A 22,284-nucleotide genomic window follows, 5' to 3' on the forward strand; every position below is an offset into this window, starting at 1 on the left:
AAGTGAGTTCATGTAGCTTTCCCATACAGCCCCAAGCACAAGTGTTCACAGTAACTAGTTCTGAAACACTAAATATAACAAAATCGTTCAGAAAATTATACATTTCTGGGGCCAAATTCCAGTTGGAAAAAAAGGAATCCAAAATTTTAGCATGTCAGACAAAGCTCATTAAGTGTGTCTACCAAGTCATTTTTTTCTTTATTAAGAAAATTTTTTATTCATTTTACATACCAATCACAGATCCCCCCTCTTCCTTCCTCCTGCCTCTCCAGCCTCCCTCCAACATTTTTTTTTTAAACAAAAAAGATCCCTAAAGTAAAATGTTTTAAAACAGTAAAATCGTTGAAGAAAGATACGGTCTAACAGAAAATGGAATTAAAGAACACAGGTGAACAGGCAGAGTTGGTCAGTTTCACAGCCAGGTGAATAGCCTTGGCCATTGTCATGACCTTTCCCATCACTGCAGTGGGTAGAGGGAGAGGCTTCAGAGAGCAGAAAGGACATATGTGGCAGAACTAGCTGAGGACTAGGTTAATATGTGAGCCATGAGTCTGTGAAAAGGCTGCAAGTTCAAAATACACTCACTGAGTTTAATGTCACCAGGTGGAATGGGCAGGCGTGACCCAGAACAAACATTCAGAATTAAAATCCAAGAATCACATGCAAACTTAATGGCAGGCAAGATTCACTGGTTCCTGCTTTGTGAATTATTGAAAGAAAGGGAACAACCCCCATGAATGCCTTAAAGTGAATTCTGTTGGCTTGGCATGGTAGCTGTACATTCCAAGAAAGTATTAGAAATATTTTAAGCACTGGGTAATTTTGAATTATTCAGGGAAATCCCCTGCTAGACAAATTCCAGCTGGAGTGTGTAAGCCTGCCTCCTGCCTACAAGAAGAATATATGTATTTTACTACTACAATCTTACTACCCTTCATGTTTTCTTCTGAGGTTTCCCCAACAGGTAGACGCTCGCTTTCCTGCTGGCACTTTGCCAGATCGTTTAAAGGTGACTGATTGCTTTCCTAATACATTCTGCAAGCACACTGGGAGATGACTATCCCATCTACAGGGATCCTGAAACCAACAGTCTAGACCCACTCTTAAGAAACCCCAGACAGAAGCTTTCCATCTCACAATGTCATTCATCTCCTATCAGTGTGTGGATCAATTGATGAGGAAAGGCCATATCCTCGGGCATGTTAACTTTCTGACCAGTCACTCCAACAAGCCTATGAGACACAAGTCCATCTGCTGACCCCTTGGATCACCTACAATGGTCTGAATCCATCACTGCTGCTGTCAATTAATCTTAGGGGAGTTATGAGCCTCCCTCTTGACCAAAGATACTCCATAGTATCTGTAGGTAGCTAGAAGAGGGAAGACATAGCCATTCTCTTTATGCTCATCTCTCACTACCCTCTCAATATGGTACCTTTAAAGGATTTCACATAACTTGCTTTTTTTTTTTTTTTCAAAACCGAAGAGATGATATCAGAGTTTGATAGCCACAGTAAGGAGGATGCTGAGCTAGTAAGGGTATTCTGCTTAGAACCCTTGTTTCTATCCACCTAGAAAGGAACACATATCACTATTTAAGTTGAAAACATGTATTCTATATCTTGTCTATATATAGTGAAGAGAACATTAAAGAAAACGTATAAATAGCCAATACACCTAAAGGTGGTGCTTCACTCATTAATCATCAGAAAGATATAAATTATAATGTGGCATCCAATTCACACCTGCAAAATGACTAAGATGGAAAAGGCAGATAGTGTCAAGTATTGGTGGGAATAGGAAGCATCCACAACTTCCCCACATGCTATAAAGTGTAGATTGGCACAGCCATCTTGAAAATCTGACTCACAACACCTGCTAAAGCTTCACCTATGCCTACCTGGACACAGCAAACTTTACTCTTAGGTATCTATCCCACAGAATGAGAACAATGACAACAAAAACAAGCAAACAAACAACCCATTATGGGCTCCTCATACCAGGAAGTACATTATCATTTTATTTAAGGAACAATTTTCAATAGGCATAAATAAATCACATCATTTGTTAGGACAAAATGGTCACCTCATGTGGACAGTAAAGAAGGCAGGAACAACTGAGGGCTTTTTTGGGGTACTAACAATGTCTTGTTTGATCTAGGCACACAAGTATGGATATAAATTTTGTGAATATTAATCAAGTTATATCTTTACTCTTTGTGTTTTTCTATATGTACATTTTAACATTTCTATGCAGATATTACCCTTCAACACAGGTTACACAATTAATATGGATCAGGGTCACCACTTGCCAGGGAGCATTCCATCCTCTCTCATCTTGTTTCTTATTGTGTAGAATTTAAGAATTGCACAGGTGTTTGATGGGGGAATGGGAAAGGAATGGTAGCAAACTTAGGATAAATAAATTTGATTGTTCCTCACCTCTTACCTAAATTACCAGGGACAATAAATTAGATCATCAGAATCTGATGCCTGCAGATTGTAATGATCTCAAAAGTCATCTCACTTGGCGGATGAGAGCCAACCAAGGTCCAATGAAGTCAAGGTAACTAAGTCTATACACCTGGCTTGTTGAAAAGTAAGGACAACCTGCACCTTCCAGTGGGCAGACCTCAATGTCAGTTGTTTCTTTCATACTTGTGAAAGGGGGGAAACTTTAACCCATTTCATTCTTCTGCCTTAGATGATAATTTGTTCCCGAAAGATCACCTGATGTCTATTCATGAGATAACTGATCAGAATCCTTACCACCCAGAAAGAGCAGAATTCCAAGTACTGAATGTGGAGGCTACATTTTGTAAAAATGAGAAAAGCTAGAGACTAAAGGAACACTTCACACATAAATCATTTCCTCTCCATAGGCCTGGGGTAAAATCTCTCCAGATTAAAAAAAAAATCTCTATTTTTATTACATTTTCAGTTTTTACTTATTTTGTATTTTAGATGGTGTATGTGTGTAGGTTTGTGTGTGCCACAGCATGTGTGCAGAAGTCAGAGGAGTTGGTTCTCTTCTTCCATTAAGTGTGTCCCAGGGACTGAACTCAGGACACCTGGCTTGGCGGCAAGCATCTTTACCCACTGAGCCAACTCATAGGCCATAGTCCCTGTTTTAGAGATGAGGAAACTAAGTTACAAAGAGAAACCTACTAGTTGGTGCTGGTTTGACAATGGGAACCTGAGCTTACTGCTGTTAATTGTATGAGTGTTTGGAATGAGATAGTCTAAGGGTCTGTGGTGGAATGAGTAATCTTTGGTTACTTTCAGAATTTGGAATAGGCAGAGAGTGGGAAACACAAGGAAATTGTGAAAAAACAGAAGACTCACTACAATAAAACAAAAATCAAAAACTATGTGTCCATGCATAAGTGAGCACACATGTGTGTAACCATGTCATAACGCATAGGGAATTGATGAGCCAGTCATCATTCAAATGAATCTAGATTAGTTGGGAATTGCTAACTCATTGTTTTATTTTGTAATTTAAATACACTAAAGAATATAGTGACTGTGGTTATGGTTTTGGCTGGATTTCAGGAAAACAGTATGGAAAAAAAAGTTGTAACTGAAAAATCTTAACCAGTGAAGAATAAGGAAGCCCTCATTCACTCCTAGTCCACACCCCAAACCACACCTCTTGCTTAGCCAAGCTGCATCCCACATGTACATCCCCAACAAACTCCCAATTAGGTTTTCTCACATGTTCCTTCTTCTGGCCATGCCACAGCATGATCACCATGTGTCTCTAATACCAACTCTGCTGTCAGTCTGAGATGGTTTTCCATTGTGACATGAAATGAAAGCCTAGGATGTCATTTACTGCCTTGTATATTTGATTGGATTCTGAGTATCGCTTACATGGATATTCTTGGCCTGGTATTTGACACAGAAAGATTATACAGAAAGGAAATCATGCTTGTCCCAAGTGCTTTTAAAAGGCTTGCTTCCCTGGGTGCTGCATTTATCCTGCTAGTCCACACACACTGTCCCACATTCTAAGAGCATGCCTTCTGTAAGCAGTGCACCACCAAGAGATTTTTAGAGGAAAAACAAAAGACCCCCATTCCATCAAGTTCAAGGTAGGTTAACTTTGACTGCTGAATGCAATTTTAGATTGAAATGCAGTTTCCCCCTTTCAAAGCAATGGAGACGCATGTAGCCTGTTAGATTTATAGAATTCCTGGTCTCCCAAGACTTTGCAAAACGAATGGCATCCATCAAATTAATTTCCTTGGGGATCGTCTCAAACATGGAGAATGAAAGGGTCCAAGCCATTAAACATCAAAAGAATGCTCTAAATGCTCATTAAAGTTCTATTATATTTTCTTCTTTTTTCAGAGAGCAGATTAGATTAATTCAATTGAGAATATTATACGTATCAAAGCTGACAGTGTGAATGTGTGGAGTTGGCTGGAAGAGAGCTTAATGCTGCAGACATCTGTTCATTCAAGTTACACAAAACACAAAAAGCATGAGCTCCATTAGACTGAGGCAGACTTACCAAGCCGGCACACGTAGACACAGCAACAGAGGACGAACTGTCATTTCTGATAAATCCCTGATACAAACACTGTTGCACCTCAGGCTCCTGAGTCTCTGAAGCACCGTCCTTTCCAAGCACCTGGACTATAAAGTGACTGCTCAAGATCGCCGAGGGCTTAAGCTCTAAGTGTAGATCCTGTCCAAATGCTGAAAAGCGGTAGTGCAGGGAGCTGCTGGCACTGTGTGCTGATCGCCTTTTCCTGTTGTGCAAAATGTCGTGTGAGATATACGACCCGCCCGAGTCCACTTCTACTGGCGTGACAAAGACGTAATCTGTAATGGAAAAATTAGGCTGTCAGCACCCAGGACCCACGATGCCAAAGGGTCAATTTCCAGCAGGCTCCCCCAAAGCCCACAAAAAAACCTTGTTCCATGCACCTAACAGAGAAGAGAATTCAGAGAGCCTCCTGTGCACTGCGTTCTGTACCACCAGGCTCTGCCAACCTAAACTCCTAGACAGCTACAGCTGCGGATGTAGCTCAGTGGTGAAGCACTCATCTAGCATTTAAGAAAATCCTCCAAAACCTATAAGCTAAGTGCAATTTTGATCAATTTCAAAGATATTTGGGTGAAAGGTCAATATTCAGTCTGAAAAGAAATACAGGGACTCTTCATGTGTTAGCCATGGAGCATCTGTATGTAATTGTTTAATATTATTATTATTATTATTATTATTATTATTATTATTGACAAGATTTAATCAATATAAAGCCACAAAGATTAGTCAGTGGGAATTTTTCTTCTGGGAGATTGATAGTTTTGTTTAGGTTTAACTGAGGATAGAAACTTGTCTGTCAGAGTTCAAACTGCAAATAACTCACAAAGTGTGCAGCTTCTGATGATTCCTCGGCTCATTAACAAGAGGCAGTCAACCTTCTCTTCCAGTGCTACTACACATGAGAACAGGATGCCAACACTTGGATCTCCTTTACTGTTTCAAGCAGCTTCCACTGGGGACTCTCCTGTTTAATCTGAGGCCTAAAACACAGCCTAGGCAGAAACCCACCTCCAAACCTTCAGAAGCATCCTAGAGAGAGGCTGATGTTTTAAACTGCTCAGACATGTTGGAGGGGGTGTGGCGGATCAGGGACACCTGGAAAGGCATGTTTAAAAATGCCTTCCCCCTGGCTCCCCTGAGCAGCACTAATTGCTGTATGATCTGGGGGTGGGTGTGTTGGGGGCTGGACAGCTAGGAAATAATTTGCTGTGGGAAAGAGCAAAGTCAGTACACTGCTTTCTTTCACAAAACATTGGAATTGAAAAGCATCGTCCCAGAAGATGATGTGGAGCACACCCTGTGCACATTAAAAAAAAAAAAAGTTCTGGGTTTCCACTTTCGAGGCACAGAATGGGAAACTAATTTGGAAAGTGTTTAGAAAGATTCCGAACAACTAAGAGGCATGTTTGAGTCACTTGGGTCCTTGGCTCCCACAAGAGAAAAGGAAAAAAAAAAAAGTAAGAAATTTCCCTTCCTGAACAGTCAACAATAATGAAATGAAACATGATTTAGGAGACACTAAGGAATCAGGAAGTCTTACAGTGTATTGGGATCAATACACAATATTCTAATTAGGCTGACATTAGCAAAGAGACCCCAATCTTACAATAATGTGCCCTGTTTCTTTCTGGACCATTTGTGACTTTTTAAGGCGTAACCAACTCTTTTATGGCTCTTTTAACCCTCTCTCTTTTAAACTAGAAATACCCTATCATTGACATATTTTTCAGAAAATAAAAGGAAAAATGTGTTTCTCTTACAATTGAGCAGGACACATTTTAGTTCTCAAAAATTCCTGATATGTTGCTCTGCAGGTATGTAGCTTTTGATTAAAGCCAGCCTTTCTTGCTTTCTTTTCTTTTCTTTTTTTTTTTTTTTAAGAGAAACTTATTTTCTCCATCTACCAGAGTCAGAGCTGACTACATAATAGCCATTTTCGACATATGTTGCAGACGGTTTCTACAGTGTGTTTCTTACCTCCTTGAGCACAGCCATCTGAAACTCCACCTGCCCTTTCCAGGGAGTGTTAGCCAGGCGTCCCAACCCCTTATCCCCTACCTACCCCAGGCACCTGCTACAAGTTTGTTTCCAAAAGAGTAGCATAAAGGCTATTGGTTACATTCAGTCCTGTTTGGGAAAGGGGGCATTGAGAGGGCCCTTGTAAAGAATGATGTGCTGTGTCAGTTCAGGTGCTAACAGGGGCTGGGGAATGTAGCTCAGTGGGTGGAGTTCTTGACAAACATGCATGAGGCTCGGGGTTCAATCCTCATTACTATATAAACTGGGTGTGTTGGACATTCCTGTGAAATCTGCATTAGGGAGGTGGGGGAAGGAGGAGCCTAAGGTCAAGGTCATCTTCTCTGTAGCTAGACTACATAAGACCCTGTCTCCAAAAACAAAACAAATATGTCCTTATAGGCCATGCTTGGAACAGAAGGGTGTGCTGGCCATTAGATCCTGGTGAATGGAAGGGAAGTTTTAGAAACTTCTGACCAACTCTGAGTGGACAAAAGGTAAATTTCACAAGAGTGTGCTGCTCGCTGGGTCTCTTGTCCTCTCACTATCCATTCTCTGAAAGCCTTTGTCCCTAATTCTAGTACCTTCCAGTCCCAGAATGTCCCGTTGCATCTGGACAAGAGGACTCAAGCCTACAAAGATGACAATTTAGAATCCACAGAAATCCATGTTGGCCAGTAAAGTCTTGCTAAAGAACCCGGGGTAACCATGAATTGTTCTTCTGCAGCTGGTGGGAAACGCTGGAAACAAGGATTTCCCTCACTGGGAGTATAGCAAAGTTAACAAATGAGAAAAGATGGAGTGTACTCTGGACCTTTGAAGCCGGGAGACTTAAGAGACAGGAAAAAAGGACTTAAAACACCTTGCGCGAGCGCTTTCCACCAAAAGGCATCTTTGGGTGTTCATGGTACAACATCAGTGAAGAAAGAAGGGAAGGAGGATGGGAAAGAGGCAGGAGGGAAAACAAGGGCTCACCCCCTCTCAGCCTCAACTAGAGTTAGTTTCTGTGGCTTTCCCGGCGGCGGCGGGGGGGGGGGGGGACGAAGGAGCCTTTTATCAATTCCCTAGTTGGTGCCCACTTCCTTTCCATAATTTCTTACTTAGGTTTGGATTATTTTTCTTAACAAGCCATCTGTGAAGGAGGGAAATTGTTTTCTCATCTATGTGACTGGCAGCTTGAGGCATTGATTTTCTGATAACTTCACAGACCTTGCCACGTTTCCCCTCTCCAACCAGGGAACCTTTTTTTTTTTTTTTTTTTTTTTTTTTTTTTTCCAGACAGCACACACCTGCCAGGTTAGGAGGTGCACCTTTTCTAACATTTCTCTTTCTCCAACACAAAGGGGACAGAGTGCAAGGGGCGGGGGGGAAGCCCTTGAGGGATGGTGGAGTATGGGGCGGGGGTGCAAATACGAACCATCATTTAATCCGCTGCCATCGCTGCTGCTGTCACTGGCTAAGGCGACGGCCACCGAAGCACAGCAGAGGCAGCACAGCTGGAGCGCCTGCAAGAGAGAAAAGGGGGACACCCGCGTGTGAGCAGCGCCGCGGGTCGGGTGCCTCCCAGGTCCCCGCTGTGCGCCGCGCCGCGCCCCTCGGTGGTGGCACCTGCCTTGGCCAGACGCAGTAGTCCCGCGGGGCCCCACGGCGGCCCGGGACCGGCGGCCCGGAGGGCGCACGCGAACAGGAGGGCGCACTCCATGGTCAGGTGCGGACGCGATGACTGCTGGAGGCGCGCATTGTCCCCGAGGGCCGCGGAGCCCCAGGTGCGGCGCCAGGTGCGAGTCGCCGCTGCGGCTCACATGGCAGCGCTGGAGCCTGTGAACCTCCTCCCTGATCCGGCCGCGAGAGCCTGCGACGCTTCGGGGTACAGGGGTCTCCCAGAGCCGGGTCTACAGCGCCCGTGGTGGGGAAGCTCTGTCGGTGATGCCCGCGGGTCTGCTGTGCGCGTGTCGGGGTCGGGGTGATTGTCTGCGACTCGCGCAGAGCAGCGCCAGCTGGCTCCCCTAGAGCGCCTGAGCCTAGCGCCCGCCTCTCCTCCGCTCGGTGATTGGCGACCGGAGGCTTCCCTGGGCTCGTCCGAGCTCCTGTACTGCAAAGGGCGTGGGATTCCTGGGCCTGGGCTCTGAGGGAGGGGAAGGAGGGGGGCGGGGAGGCCGGGTGGGAGTTAGGGGAAGGGAGGGACCGACGTACAGCCAGGAGAGGGAGGGCAGCGCTCAGGGTCCGCCTTGAGATTCTAGCGTAGGGGCACAGAGATGAGCTGAGAAGCTGGAGGCTCAGGTAAGGGGTGTGACTTCTGGACAAGTCTTTCGGTGATGGCGAAGAAACCAAGGGTTCGCTGGAAACTTTCTGCAGTTTAGTTTTCTCTTTTGCGGCATCCCCGGTCCTACCCTGACCAGGTGGGAATCCTGAACCTTTGATAAAGAGATGTGCAACCTGAAGCTTGGAAGGCACTCAAGATCACCCAACTGCCCAGAATCCCACCAGTAACCGTGATATCTAGGCAGCTGGAATGAACAGTGAGCAGTGAATAGCTAGTCCCTGTCCCCAGTATCTGAAACAACCCCCACCCCCTGCTCTGAGGTGGCCTTCTCCAGGCTTTCTCTTCTACAAATTGAATCTTGTCCCCAGATACCCAAACCTCTCTCTATTGGCCCTAAGAAACAGAGCTTGTCGTGAACATGAGGTGCCTCCTATTCTGTATGGCTATCCATTTACTCAGTGCATTTATTTGATTCTTTTGATCCCTACAGTCTGTAGTGGGGGGGGGGGGACGACGACACTTTTTCACAGGCCAGTGAGAAAGATCTTCATTGGGTGGCTCAGCTACAGCAAAACAAGACTAGAAGCGTGTGATCGCAAATAGCATTAAAGAGCACGAACAGGGGCTTAAGACAGACTCTAGTTGGGGTGTGGGGGCTTATCAGACATGAGACATCTCTAAGAGATGCCACTGGGGGGGGGGGGTGGGGGCAAGCAGTAAGTCAGTTTTACAAGAAAGAGAGGACTAGGATTTACCCGCTAAGAGAAAGGGTACAGTACACATGAAGCGCTTTTGAAGTAGAAAAGGTCTTTGCCACCACAGTAGAAGCCTTAAACAAGCCGGAGACAAAACCATCAGGTAGCTGGATGAGAAGGGTTCCGTAGTGTTGGCAGAAGTGTGCAAAGCACGCACGTGTGCAGGATGCAGAAAGCATTAAGATTTCTGTGACTGTGTGTTGTATGTAGGTAGTAGGCAATATTAGTTCCAAATATCAGCTGATGGGAAGCCTGCTGAGCATGCAGACAGACCAGAGGTACCCCCAGGCAAGTAGAGGGAAGAGAGCTAGGTCACTGTTGCCAGCATCAGACTGCAAAATGATAGAACTTAGACCAGGGGTGGTAACAGAAGGACACAGCCCTGCTCAGTCCCCTGAATACCATTTAAAGGAGGTCCTTGTCCATCTTAGAAAAGGCGATAGGTCACTATACATAGTCTAGTTCTTTGAATGCCTCAGTGAGTGATAAATTTGGACCATAGAGGCAAGTGTGCACATATCTGCTGGAAGAATGAAGCATTGTTTCAAAGTGAGAAGAAGCAGAGTTCCATAATCACTGGGGTTTCCTAGGGCCCCTGTCTGTTAAACAGGAATCATCATGCCATATCTAAAGGGTATCCTAAGAACTTAGTATATTTTTCTAAGCATTTCATAATTAGGATTTAAAAGAACAGAATATTTCCTTTACTTTGTATAATATGTTATGTAAAACTTACATATGTATCAAAACTGCCTATGATGCTGAGCCAGGATCCACTGCGTTTAGGACCCAGAGATGAGCATCCAGAAGACTGTGACAGGGGTGACTTAATGCATTAGGTGACTTCACCAAAGAACTGGACACTAAAGGAAATTAGACATCAAAGGCATGCAGTAAACAATCACCCCACCTACCATGTCACTAACCAATAGACTGAACAAAAAGAGAGACTGGGGTCAACAATGCTGTAAGTCACAGCACTAAGTGAGCCCCAAAGGAAACTGGAGGGGACACTTGGCCTGTCCCCAATCACCTGATAATAACTGCCCCTGGCAAGTGTTCTTCCACAGACTCTGACGGGTTTGCAAGAAGTTACCCACATCCTTTCAGGCCACCTCTTTTTGTGGTTAAGTTCAAGGCTAGAATCCAAGGCTCATAGTTAGAGGGAATATAGTTCTTCCTGTTATGAAAGGTAGGCAACAGGTTACATTGTATCCAGTCAGGAAGCAGAGAGATGAATGTTGGTGTTCAGCTCATTATCTCCTTTTTATTCAGTCTCAGATCCTTTTTATTCAGTCTCAGACAGGTGCCAACCACATTTATTAGCCCATCCTTTAGATTGCTAACTGCCACACAGACATGCCCAGAGGTTTATCTATAAGGTTATTCTAGATCCTGTCAAATCATCAGTCAATCTTAACAAACATGGGGAGAGAGGAAGGACAGACTGAGGGTGAGTGAGGGGTTGCCCCTGTGAGCACATGAATAAGCAGTGTAGTTCCTAATATTAGTCTTCTCTCCATCAACATGGAGTCATTAAATGCTCATCCATTGAGGCCCTCAACCTCCTTGTGAACCGAATGGGGATGGTTCATCCCCCTCAGTGTCTTCCCAGTCCTTATAATCCAATAGATCTCAGTCTTCTACGTTTTAATTCAGTTTCTGAGACTTATTTCCTATATCACTGCAGATACAGCAATCAAAATTCCAATTGTATTAATTTACATATGAAAGTGTCCAATCTCTCCTGCAGGATTGATATCCAAACATTTGCAAAGCCTTAACTTCTGGGATGACTTTATACACTCAATTTCCTAAGAACTGGGCCTGCAATATGTTCGCACTACCTCTAGATGGTGACAGAGGGTCATCAGCCAGGGTCCAGCCTTGAAGCTAGGGATATTTTGGAGCACTTCTAAGTCATTTGAAAAGACTTTGGAATATTTAGCTTATTTTAAAACTGAAATCTAAAACACTGTAATAACTACTAAAGTTCGTAATGAACCAACAGATTTTTTTTTCAATCTTAGCCCAGATCATGGCACGCAGATGGTCCTCATATGTGGAAGAAGAAAGTGGGGAAGAGCTAGAAACAAGGAAATGGAAAACAGGAACATTTGACATAAAGAAAAAAATATTTAATTTCTTTCTCATTACCTTTGCTTTAAAATCAATGGTAAAAAAAAAGTTGGTTTTATTTCTAGTGACATAAATTTAACCTTCTTATCCCGAAAAGCAATATGTCTTTGGTAATATACCTTCCGTCCGTGTCAAGGAATATGAGGCCAACCCTGTTCTCTGTGTATGCTTCTCACCATCCCTGATCCATAAAATGCATGTATCCTTCCCATAGAGTGAAACATTCTCATCACAGGTAGCTTTCTGAGCTGGCCACCTCTTGATTTTGTTCTCTCCCACAGGCACAGTGGGCGACACTGCTCCTCAACCCCTGAAAAGCTACATCAAACACTTTGCTAGGTCTAGTTAGCAGTTGTGCATCTCACATTCTCCTGTACTTTCATTTCTGGAAAATCCCACCATCTCCGAGTAATGATAATGGATAAGAGAAAGCAAGATGTATTTCAGCCCAATAGTCAAAGGAAGAAGAAAACCCAGACACAGCAGACTAGGCAGATGTTTAGTAGAGCACTTGAGTGGGAGCCTGATTTCAGATCCCCACAAACGCTGTAAAATGCTAGGTGAAGTAATAGAATGTCTGTAATAGTATACTCGCAGATTGGAGGTAGAGACAGGAGGATCTCTCAAAGCACACAAAGCCTAGCAAATGTGCTACAGTTCCAGGCCATTGAGAAACCCCGTCCCAAACAGAAGGTGGGAAGAATGAAAAGAGCGGGAGGACATCTGGGGTTGTCCTCTGACTTTTATGTATGCTGTCCACATATGCACCCATACCAATGAGCATACCACCACATGTGAGTATATACATAACAATTCTTCCCTCCTTCATAAAAAACATTCCACCCTGATATGGATATACCCCCTTGGAGACCTGGGAGGTAGGATTATTTCCCATTCAACATCTCAGAAATGGGGCATAGGTAGGAAAGTTGTCTTCAAAATCAGTGGGGAGGGAAGAGGGTTTCTGATTCTGCTTCCTCTATAATCAAATTATCCTGAAAGATAAGGAGCACAAAATGAAGGATGCAATTCAAGCCAATTACAGCAGCCTTTTACAATAACTATTAGTAACAGTATGGGAGATAGAACCTCAGAGTCTAACAACTAATTTTCTAACTGGGGGTTATTCTAAACAATTCAGGGAGTCAGGCCTCGGCATATAGGCCTGTAATCCCAGCTACTTAAGAGGCTGACTTGGGGGATTGCAAGTTCAAGGCCAGACTGGGCTATTTAGTAAGGACTTGATCTCAAACAGTAAGAAGAAGGTAGAGAGTGTGGCTTGGTGGTAGAACATGACATAGGGATTCCCAGTGCATCTTGCTCACCTTCAATTTGGCATTACATTTTGATTTCTTATTATACAGACATTGAACCAGGGTTCTCTGGTTACCTGTATAGGAAGGTTCTCTCTCTCTCTCTCTCTCTCTCTCTCTCTCTCTCTCTCTCTCTCTCTCTCTCTGCTGTGGATCTTACTCTGCATGCCATATGCTTGCTTCCCTACTTCTATTTTTAGCCCTTTCCCAAGCTCTACCATCAAAAGTTCCTTGCTTGCCAGAGGCTAAAGAGGTCGTATTAAAACGAGGCTACTTATTTCCACAAACAAATTCAAGGCCAAGTTCCGAGCTCGTGGAAGAGTAGAATACGTACTTTTCAAAAGCTCTGGAAAATATCAAGCCACCTAGGAAGGACAAATAACTTCTGTGTGCAGGCATCATTCTCTCCTTCTTACCCATCATGCACCAGGGGGAGTTTAGACATCAACTCCCCCTGAGCCTCCGGCCTGGAGCAGTGGGGACTGGTAACCACCATTAATCAAAATCACCTGGAACAATGTTGTAACTATACATTCTTGGCATCACTGTGAATAGTCCAATTAAGTGTGTCTGGGTTTCCGATGTAACTAAATATATTACAAAACAGTAATTGGGACCCACTGTACTTCCACTTCTGTTTGGATGCCAGCGCCACTTCCTACTGTATAGGATTTTAAGCTTCCGGATTCTCCCTTCTCACTGCTTACACATGCAGAGAAAGGCTAACACTGCAGAGTATGGGAAAGTGGAGCAGAATTCTTGCTGTAGCATAATGTGATGTGATGAGTGCTAAGGACTGATACTTGTGGTTTGTTTGATGTGATTTGGGGTTTGGAGGGAGTGATTAATACTCTCAGATTAATTATTTCCTTTCTTTTAGTTTAATCTATTTGGGAGGCATACTAAATCTATATGACATGAAAATTGTATTTTGGGGAGAGAGATAAACATCACACATTTTGTCTCTTATGTAGAATCTAAGTTTAAACACACACATACACATGACATTTTCAGGGGACAAGCAAGGAGGAATGAGAGGGGAAATGGGTCAGTGAACACATATAAAAATGTCACAATTAAACCCATTGTTTTTTATCTTAATTAAAGTAATTAATTATCTATATATAGTAATACTTTCAAGTTGGACAAAAATCATTGGCCCAAACGGTAGACTCAGGGAAGAACTGCTATATATAATCTTTCACTGGTATTGATCTACTCAATTTTATACTTATTAATTTACTGAGAGGTCATGGTGGGGCTGTTGGAAATGTGTATGGAGATCAGAGGACAATTTGCAGGAATTTGCTCTCTCTAATCACTATGTGGATCATGGAGGTCATCAGACTTATTGACAAGCCCCTTTATCCACTGAACCATCTTGATGGATAACCAGCATCCTTTTTATATGTGTCTACTACCTCAGGGCTCATTGGAAAGGTTGGGCAAGGCAGTCAGGTACTACCTTTTACTTCTATCCTACCTGCAATGAGCTCCTAATAAGAATCACATTTCCTTCAAATAAAAGTGCAATAGGACCTAAAATTAATGAATAAATATAGAGAAATAGAAACTGTTCAAATGCAACCATTAAACATTCTAGACAGATGAAGTCAGATAAAATAAGGAGGGTGAGCCAGCCCCTGGTACAATTCATCTTCTTTAAAGAGAAATAGCATTTGAAGGTGCTGGAGTGGGGCACAGTGACTAGCAATACTTGCTGTAGAATATTATTTTAAGATGTGTTACATTGGTTTATGCTGTGGTACATTGTTTAATGATGCAAAGATGTGCTGCATTCTTTTATGTTGCATTTGTTTAACTCTGTGAAGCTGTGTTACTTTGCTTGTATAAAATACCTGATGGTCTAATAAAAAGCTGAATGACCAATAGCAAGGCAGGAGAAAGGATAGGTGGGGCTGGCAGGAGAGAGAATAAATAGATGGAGAAATCTGGGAGGAAAAGAAGAAAAATCAAGGAAAGGAGAAAGGAAGGAGGAGGACTTCAAGGGCCAGCCACCCAGCCACACAGCTACACAGCTACACAGCTACACAGCAAGCCACAGAGTAAGATGGAAAGAAAAGGTATACAGAAATAGGAAATATAAAATAGAAATATAAAATCCCAAAGGAAAGGGTAAATGGGTTAATTTAGGATAAGAAAAGCTGGCAAGAAGCAAGCCAAGCAGGGCATCTATAAGTAATAATTAGCCTCCATGTGTGTGATTTATTTGGGAGCTGGATGGTGGGTCCCCAAAGAGCAAAAGAGCCAAAGAATAGAAACAACCAGCAACAAACTCTTGTTTCTTTTCAGAGGATCCTAGTTCCAGTTTTAGCAACAATGGTCACAGCTTACAATATCCGGTAGTTCCAGTTCCAGGAGATCTTCAACTGGTGTGTGTGGAAGATCCCCTGGAACTGGAACTACAGGATGTTGGATGTTGTACACACACACACACACACACACACACACACACACACACACACACACCACTTATAAAAGTGAAATAATTGAAAAATAGAGGTATAACATTTAAAACTAAAGGCTGCTTACTCTCCCCTCAGGGTGTTCCATCATTAGCTGTCCAGTCCGCTGTCCTCTTTTTATTCTTGTCACATTTAATGTGTATTCATCAATTCTTTGCTTTTATGTCTTTTAAACATTGATGCCCATAGATTTGTGTCTTTCTCACTTCTCCTTTTTCATGAGATAATCTCCATCCCTAGAGACACACTACTGCTGCCACCTTCAGGAGTTCCCTGGGCTTCATTTCCAAAACATACAGCTGGACATGTTGACTGTTGACATTCTCTCATAGTAACGCAGCAGGAAAGGTCATGGGACCCTCAGCTGAGTATCCAGCCACCCATCCAAACCAGATGTGTGCATTCTGGCATAATTTCACATGGTCTCTGGATCTTGGAGAGGGGTTAGAGTATATAGGTGAAGAAGGAACAAGAAGGAGGTCCCATCTACGTGGCCGTGGGAAGTCCATCACTCATGCTGAGTGCAGACCTTCCAGTGTGTCTGTTGTTAGATCATTCCTGTGACCACTTACCCACTTCTCTGTAAGCCCAAGAATCTTACTGCTTCCTCACAGTGAACTTGGATGGACTGCATCTCAGTTTATCATTGGGTCTTTAGTGAAGGTTTTGGGGAGATTTTAAGTATCTCCCAGAGAAGGAATTTTGGCAATACCACCCCTGAACTGGTAACTCCCAGACTTGTTATCCCAGCTCAAATTTCTCCTGTGCTCTAGACACAAATTTCCAGACATTTTGAGGACATTTTTATTACTGATGTATCTGAAGTGCCTGAAACTTCGCAGGCACTGAGTACACACCATCAAGCACACTCCATCTATGTCCCAACTACCCAGAATCCTAGACTCTAGAATACAGGAGGTAAAATGAAGGAGGGGGTCAATAAATCCCCAAATCTGTCTTCTAAGTAACTCAGCTTGAGTTTCTCTGCATCTAACCACAGTTATCTTATTACTGGCCATTTTTATCGGTATCCTGTAGGACTTAACAGTGGAGGTGCCTCATCTAGGCAGACTACCCTGTTTGGTTTTTTTGTTTTTGTTTTTGTTTTTGTTTTTTTGACTGGACTAGGCTGGATGAAAGACTGTACCCACAGTCATCAGTTCCTCCATGACCTCTGCCAGGTCACCAAGACAATGCAAGAGAAGTCACAGATTCTGCTCAACTCTGCTGCCAGGTGTTAAAAGCAGATTATCTGTTCCTAGCATCAAGAATAGGATGAGCATGCAATGCCTTGATAGCACACTGCATGGAAACCAGAAGAAAGCATCAGCCCACTGAATCCAGCACAGCGCCAATCAACCCACTGTTGCAGTTAGCTGCAGCCACAAGGAGACACAACCAGAATCACCTGGGGAGAAGGAACCTCCATGGAGGAATTCCTCTATCAGATTAGCCTGTGGTCACATCTGTGAGGCACTTTTTAAATTGATAATTGAAGAAAGAGGGTCCCACCCACTGTAGATTGTGTTATCCCTAGGTAGTTGGGCCAGAGCTGTACAAGATAAGCCGGGCGTGGGGGGACAAGCCAATCATCATCATTCCTCCATGACCTCTGCTTCAATTCCTGCCTCCAGGTTCCTGCTTGAGCTCTACCTTGGTTCCCCATAATGGACTTAAGCTGTAAGATGAAATTAAACTCTTCCCTCCCCAAATTGCTTTTGATCATTGTGTTTATCACAGCATCTGAAAGCACAATAGACCATCAGCTATGGCTCCTTTGAAAAGACCATTTCCATAGCTCAATGGGTTCCACACCTGCTGGTGAGGCATGTCCAACTGCTTCATTTGTTTTAACTCCCTCCTTCATTCCCCAAATTTTCCTCATTTTTGTGCCCCTCCCCCTACTCTCCAAAACATACTTGTCTTTATTTCCTTCCCTTCCTAGAAGAACTGTGTTATTATGAATACCTTGAGACCAACTCTGACTTTCTTTAGCTACCCCCACAACAGATGTTCACATCTTAGGTGTACCCTGGCCAAGTACTTCTCCCAGAGGTATGAGTTAATGGCTATGAATACACAGTGGGATTATTTTTAAGGACCCTTGGCTTCAAGTGACTCTAGAGAGTAGCCAGTTGAGAACCAATCATTGTCCAGCATCTCCATTATGTGGTCCTGACAATGGCAACATTAGCATCCCTTTGGTACAAGAAGGAAACACAGAATCCCAGGCCCCACCCACCCTGCTGCTGCGCCACTTGCATTAGTTCTAGATTCCTAGTGAATTCGAAGACATTACCTGTCGGGTTGTGTCATTCTAGAGCAGCGCTTCTCAACCTTCCCAGTGCTGCGGCCCTTTAATGCAGACCCTCATGTTGTGGTGACCCTGACCATAAAATTGTTTTCATTGCTACTTCATAACTCTAACTTTGCTGCTGTTATTAATTGTAAATATCTGATATGCAACCCCTGTGAACGGGCTGTTCGACCCCCAGGGGGGTCAAAATCCACAGGGTGAGAAGCACTGTTCTAGAGTGAAACAGACAGGACCTTGACATCAGTTGGGGTATAGATGGGAAGTCTCTTGTCCTCAATGAGTGTCTGTGTCCATACCTACAAGATGGTGAAAATATAAATAGTACTTCCTCACATAAATGAAAGAGCAAAAGGGATCAGTTTTGTGTTGTTTAATCTCGATAGATGACTAAACTCTGATTAATACAACCACAACCATCAAGTTTGTTGCCAGGTTAGGTACTTACGCGCTACTATCTTTTTATTCTCTCTCCTCCCTCGTTCCTCTGCCCACCACAGTAGCACTGTGGAACAGGGAGCTTTTATTCCCAGAATGCTGTATTTATACCCTGAGAAGTACAACCAACAGGAGGAGGCTTCTAGACCCCAGATTCCTATCCGAGTCAGACATTTCCAATCTTAAGCATGCAGAAGGCAAAGGTTCATCTGCATTCCTGGTTTCTTCCTATCATCCGGTTTCTCTGATACCCTGTCTACCTGACTACGTGGTGGTGTTTATATGCAGAGCATATTGTGTGGGAACTACTATCTATGATCTAGATCCTTTCTTTCTAAAAGTTATGTGACTACTGAGCCCCCTATGCTAAAGGCTAGTGATTCTACAGGGCTGAAGGGCCCATTTCAAGAACCAGATATTTAGAGCTGATGGTTAGAGCTCACACAGCTTATATGAGGAATTAGTTTAAAGAGTTCAAGGTTCCAGAGGACTGAGATGTGGGTAAAAGCGTATTTCTTATTTTTAAAGCAGTATGGGATCTGTTTGGAGATGTCCAGACAGCAGTCGAATCCTTGACATTGCTTCCCCCACTGCCAGATCCATCTTCCCCTGCAGTCGGTTGGAGTGTCTCATTTTGAGAGTATTAAGGAAAAGTGTAGAAAGCTAACCCTGAACTATGACACGAACGCCTCGGCCTTTCAGAGCCTAGTTATCCGGGCCTTGCAGTGCTGGGAGATTTTATGTATATGACATGAGGAGCTTCCATTTCTCTGGACAAAGAGGGGGGAGCATTTCCTCAGTGGGTGGCCCCAATTAAACACGGTGCCCAGTGAGTTTCCGCCTAGGCTGACTGGAAGTCAGCCAGGGCTGATTAGAGAGCAGGTACGTCAAATGGCCCAGCCTTACCATAATGAAAAAGCCTTGGAAACCTACTAAATGACACAGAGGAAAATCATTACAATTGAAGTGCTTACCTCTAGTCCCCCCCCCCCCACTAAAAAATACACACATTTCTTCAGAGCTGCCTAAATAGCTCTCTGCTCAGTGGCTTAACTGCAACGTAAATGACAGATCTCTTACAAACTTAAAACCCAGAGCACAGTGCTTTAATTATGAAACAGTTGTTACTGTTTGAAAGCATATAAAGAAGACAAAGAATACATACACACACACAAAAAAAAATCCTCACAATCAAATCAGATAAATGGCCACATATACTATGAAGCAGGCTGGTTTGAGGTAGAGGGACTATGGTAATTATCTAACTTAATTATATTTGTTTTTAGGATAATAAAGCAAACATAAGCTCCTCTGGCAACCTTTGAAAATATAGAAAGATCTAGTGGGAAGGAGAACAGCTCAGTGCAATGCTGAGTTCTGATTGTCTACTGGACTCAAAGTAGAGTCACCTGGGACAGAGTCTTTGTGAGGGTTTAGCTAGATTAGATAGGCCTGTGGGACATACCTGTAGGGGACTGTCTTTACTACCTCAGTTGATGTTGGGAATACCTCTTCAGATAACCCTCCAAGCCTAGTCATGTACTTCAACATGGTTGTACCACTTCCCCAAAGACACCACCAACTATGGACACCAAGTGTTGAAAGACCTGAACCTAGTGGGGTGGGGGCACATTTCCCATTCAAACCACTACACATTGCAATCTGGAACCATGAACCAAATAGCTGTTTTCTCCCTTAAGCTGTTTTTGTCAGAGTGTTTTATCCCAACAAGAGAGACTGAGACACTCAACACCCACCCACAGTTCACAAGATCCCTAGGAAGTGGTGCTGATTTTGGAGGTTAGTGAGCTTTTGGAAGGTGGAGTGTAGGTACAAGAAGTGGTTACTGGAAGAAAGCCTTGAGGCCCCTCTTCCTATCCTTTCTCTGCTTCCTGTTCCACCAAAGTGTGAGCAAGTTTCTACTGCTCCAGCCAGGAACCACTCCTGCCACCATGCCTTTTCCACTGTGATAAACTGAACCCCCAAAACTGTGAGCAAAATAATCCATGTTACAGCTGGGAAAGGGGTAACAGAGCACCAACAAGTCACCTCCATGAAGAGGTAGGTGATACAGATGACGTCCCATAGATTGTAATCTAGAGCCTAGAACATCATCTTCTGATTCTGTCTTACTCCTTGTACACCAGCCAGGTGACAGCTGAGCTCATATTGTTTCTCCAAATATCAACACAACACTATCCCTAAGTCCTAAATATCTTATAAAGCAGGTCCGATATCCTCTCCAGGACTGGCAACTTCCTAGGATTTACTTCCATGTTTCCCTTGGCTTCTACTGAGCCTCTAACAATACCTCTCCTCTGACTGCATGAACCCAGATCTGCAATGGAGCCAACTTTCTTTGCTCCAAACCACTCAAGGGAGGCATGTATATGGATAGAAACTGTACTAAAGTTGGGAGGCCCCAAATGATTTTATATGATTGTGCTAAAATACACAACCCATAAAACTTGCCATTCCAACCATTTGAGAGCATCCAGTTTGGTGGCGTTAAGTGCATTCACTAGGCCACATACAACCATCACTGCCATGGAACAAGTTTTATATCACACAGGTGGGAAGTGATTTAAAGGGAATATCAGATATCCTTTCATGTCCTTTGGCCACCCACCATGTGCCTTAAGGTTTTCAAGCCCAGAAGATTGCCCCCTCCCGCTCCTCTTTTGCGTTTCATGCAGAACAATTTAGCTCCACTTTTGTTCTGTCCCAGGACTCTCCGAGTAAATCAAACGGCTTGTTAAAATGCTCCGAAGGTCTGAAAGATGGTTCATTCCACACCTCACTCCTCAGCAGAGCAGAAGTATCAACTGAGGGGCCTCAATGTCCTTTCTGCTTACCAGTGAAAGCCATTCAGAAGACAGGAGTGTCCTGATGGAAAGCAAAAATCATGCCACTTTGGCTCAAAACCACACCTCAGTGTTGTCATTGTGAAAGGGCTTCTTTCTTCTGAGGAGCTGGGAGGGGCCAGGCCTCAGTTTCTCATCTCTGGTTTTGGCTGACCTAGAGAGTCTGTTTACAAAAGGAATTTGTAGAGGAACCACCCATGGATTGACATCCTTTCTCCGCCACAACAAGTAGACAACTAAACGAAATCAACCAACCAACAGAACAAACAAACAAAAACTATCAAAATAGGGCAGAGAGTGGCTCTGTGGTTAAGTGTGAACTGCTCTGTAGATGGCTTGAGTTGGGTTCCCAACACCCATGTTCAGTAGCTTGGAACTGCCTGTAACTCCAGCTCCAGGGGATCTTGTGATATCTTCTGACCTCCATACACACACACACACACACACACACACACACACACACACACACACACACATATTTGAAAATAAAATAATCATTTTAAAAACCCAAAAAAAGTGAAGTGGGAAGCTGCCTTGCTGAATTTTGAGATCTTGAGATCCAGGGCTGTGTCTACTTCATTTTTAATGGTGGTTCTTACTTGGAGGCAATTCTCAAATGGAGGATACAGGACAATGACCAGAAGCATTGCTAATGATCACACTGGGCTAGGAGTTGCTATTGCATCAGTGTGAAGAGGTCAATTTGATGCTTGGCATCCCACATTGCACAAGGCAGAAGCCCATGACTAAGAAGTATTCAGTCCAGTTAAAAGTTTCTCACTTAGCAACTATTTATGAACTACTTTTTGTGTATTTTACCTTATGCTAAGAGTTGGAACTGCACTTACCACTATTTTTGTGCTAATAATAGTAAGGATAAGCAGGTGAACAGTTTCCTCCTTTGGCATATAACATTATTGTTATGATATTTCCAGTAGCTCTGTAACATACTTATCTTCTCTTCCCTACCTTTCCTTTTTTAAAGATGGGATAGAATGGAAATTCAGAGAGATTGAGCAATCTTCCTAAGGTGCACAGCATCTGACTTAATGCTTCTGATTCAGACATTTCCATACATAGTTGTCTGCAACTAAAAAAACAAACAAACAAAAAAAAAACAATTGGTAATCTTAATATCT

General features: G+C 43.4%; 1 protein-coding gene across 2 annotated transcripts in view; it reads right to left on the bottom strand.

Moving 5' to 3' along the window:
* Adamts18 (ADAM metallopeptidase with thrombospondin type 1 motif 18) overlaps positions 1-8,591 on the bottom strand; it is a 143,073-nt gene extending 134,482 nt beyond the window's left edge. The window contains exons 1-3 of one of the 2 annotated variants that reach the window (XM_036189116.1): positions 8,186-8,591; positions 7,991-8,078; positions 4,519-4,832 (exon numbers count right to left, since the gene is read on the bottom strand). In XM_036189116.1, coding sequence (XP_036045009.1) covers positions 4,519-4,832; positions 7,991-8,078; positions 8,186-8,275 — 492 coding nt within the window. In that variant the 5' untranslated portion in view covers positions 8,276-8,591. The remainder of the gene's footprint in view (positions 1-4,518; positions 4,833-7,990; positions 8,079-8,185) is intronic. The other variant, XM_036189117.1, reaches the window with a different exon arrangement.
* Positions 8,592-22,284: the final 13,693 nt, after the last annotated feature.

The sequence above is a fragment of the Onychomys torridus genome, chromosome 5 (genome assembly GCF_903995425.1).
Source record: "Onychomys torridus chromosome 5, mOncTor1.1, whole genome shotgun sequence".
NCBI classification, from domain to species: domain Eukaryota; kingdom Metazoa; phylum Chordata; class Mammalia; order Rodentia; family Cricetidae; genus Onychomys; species Onychomys torridus.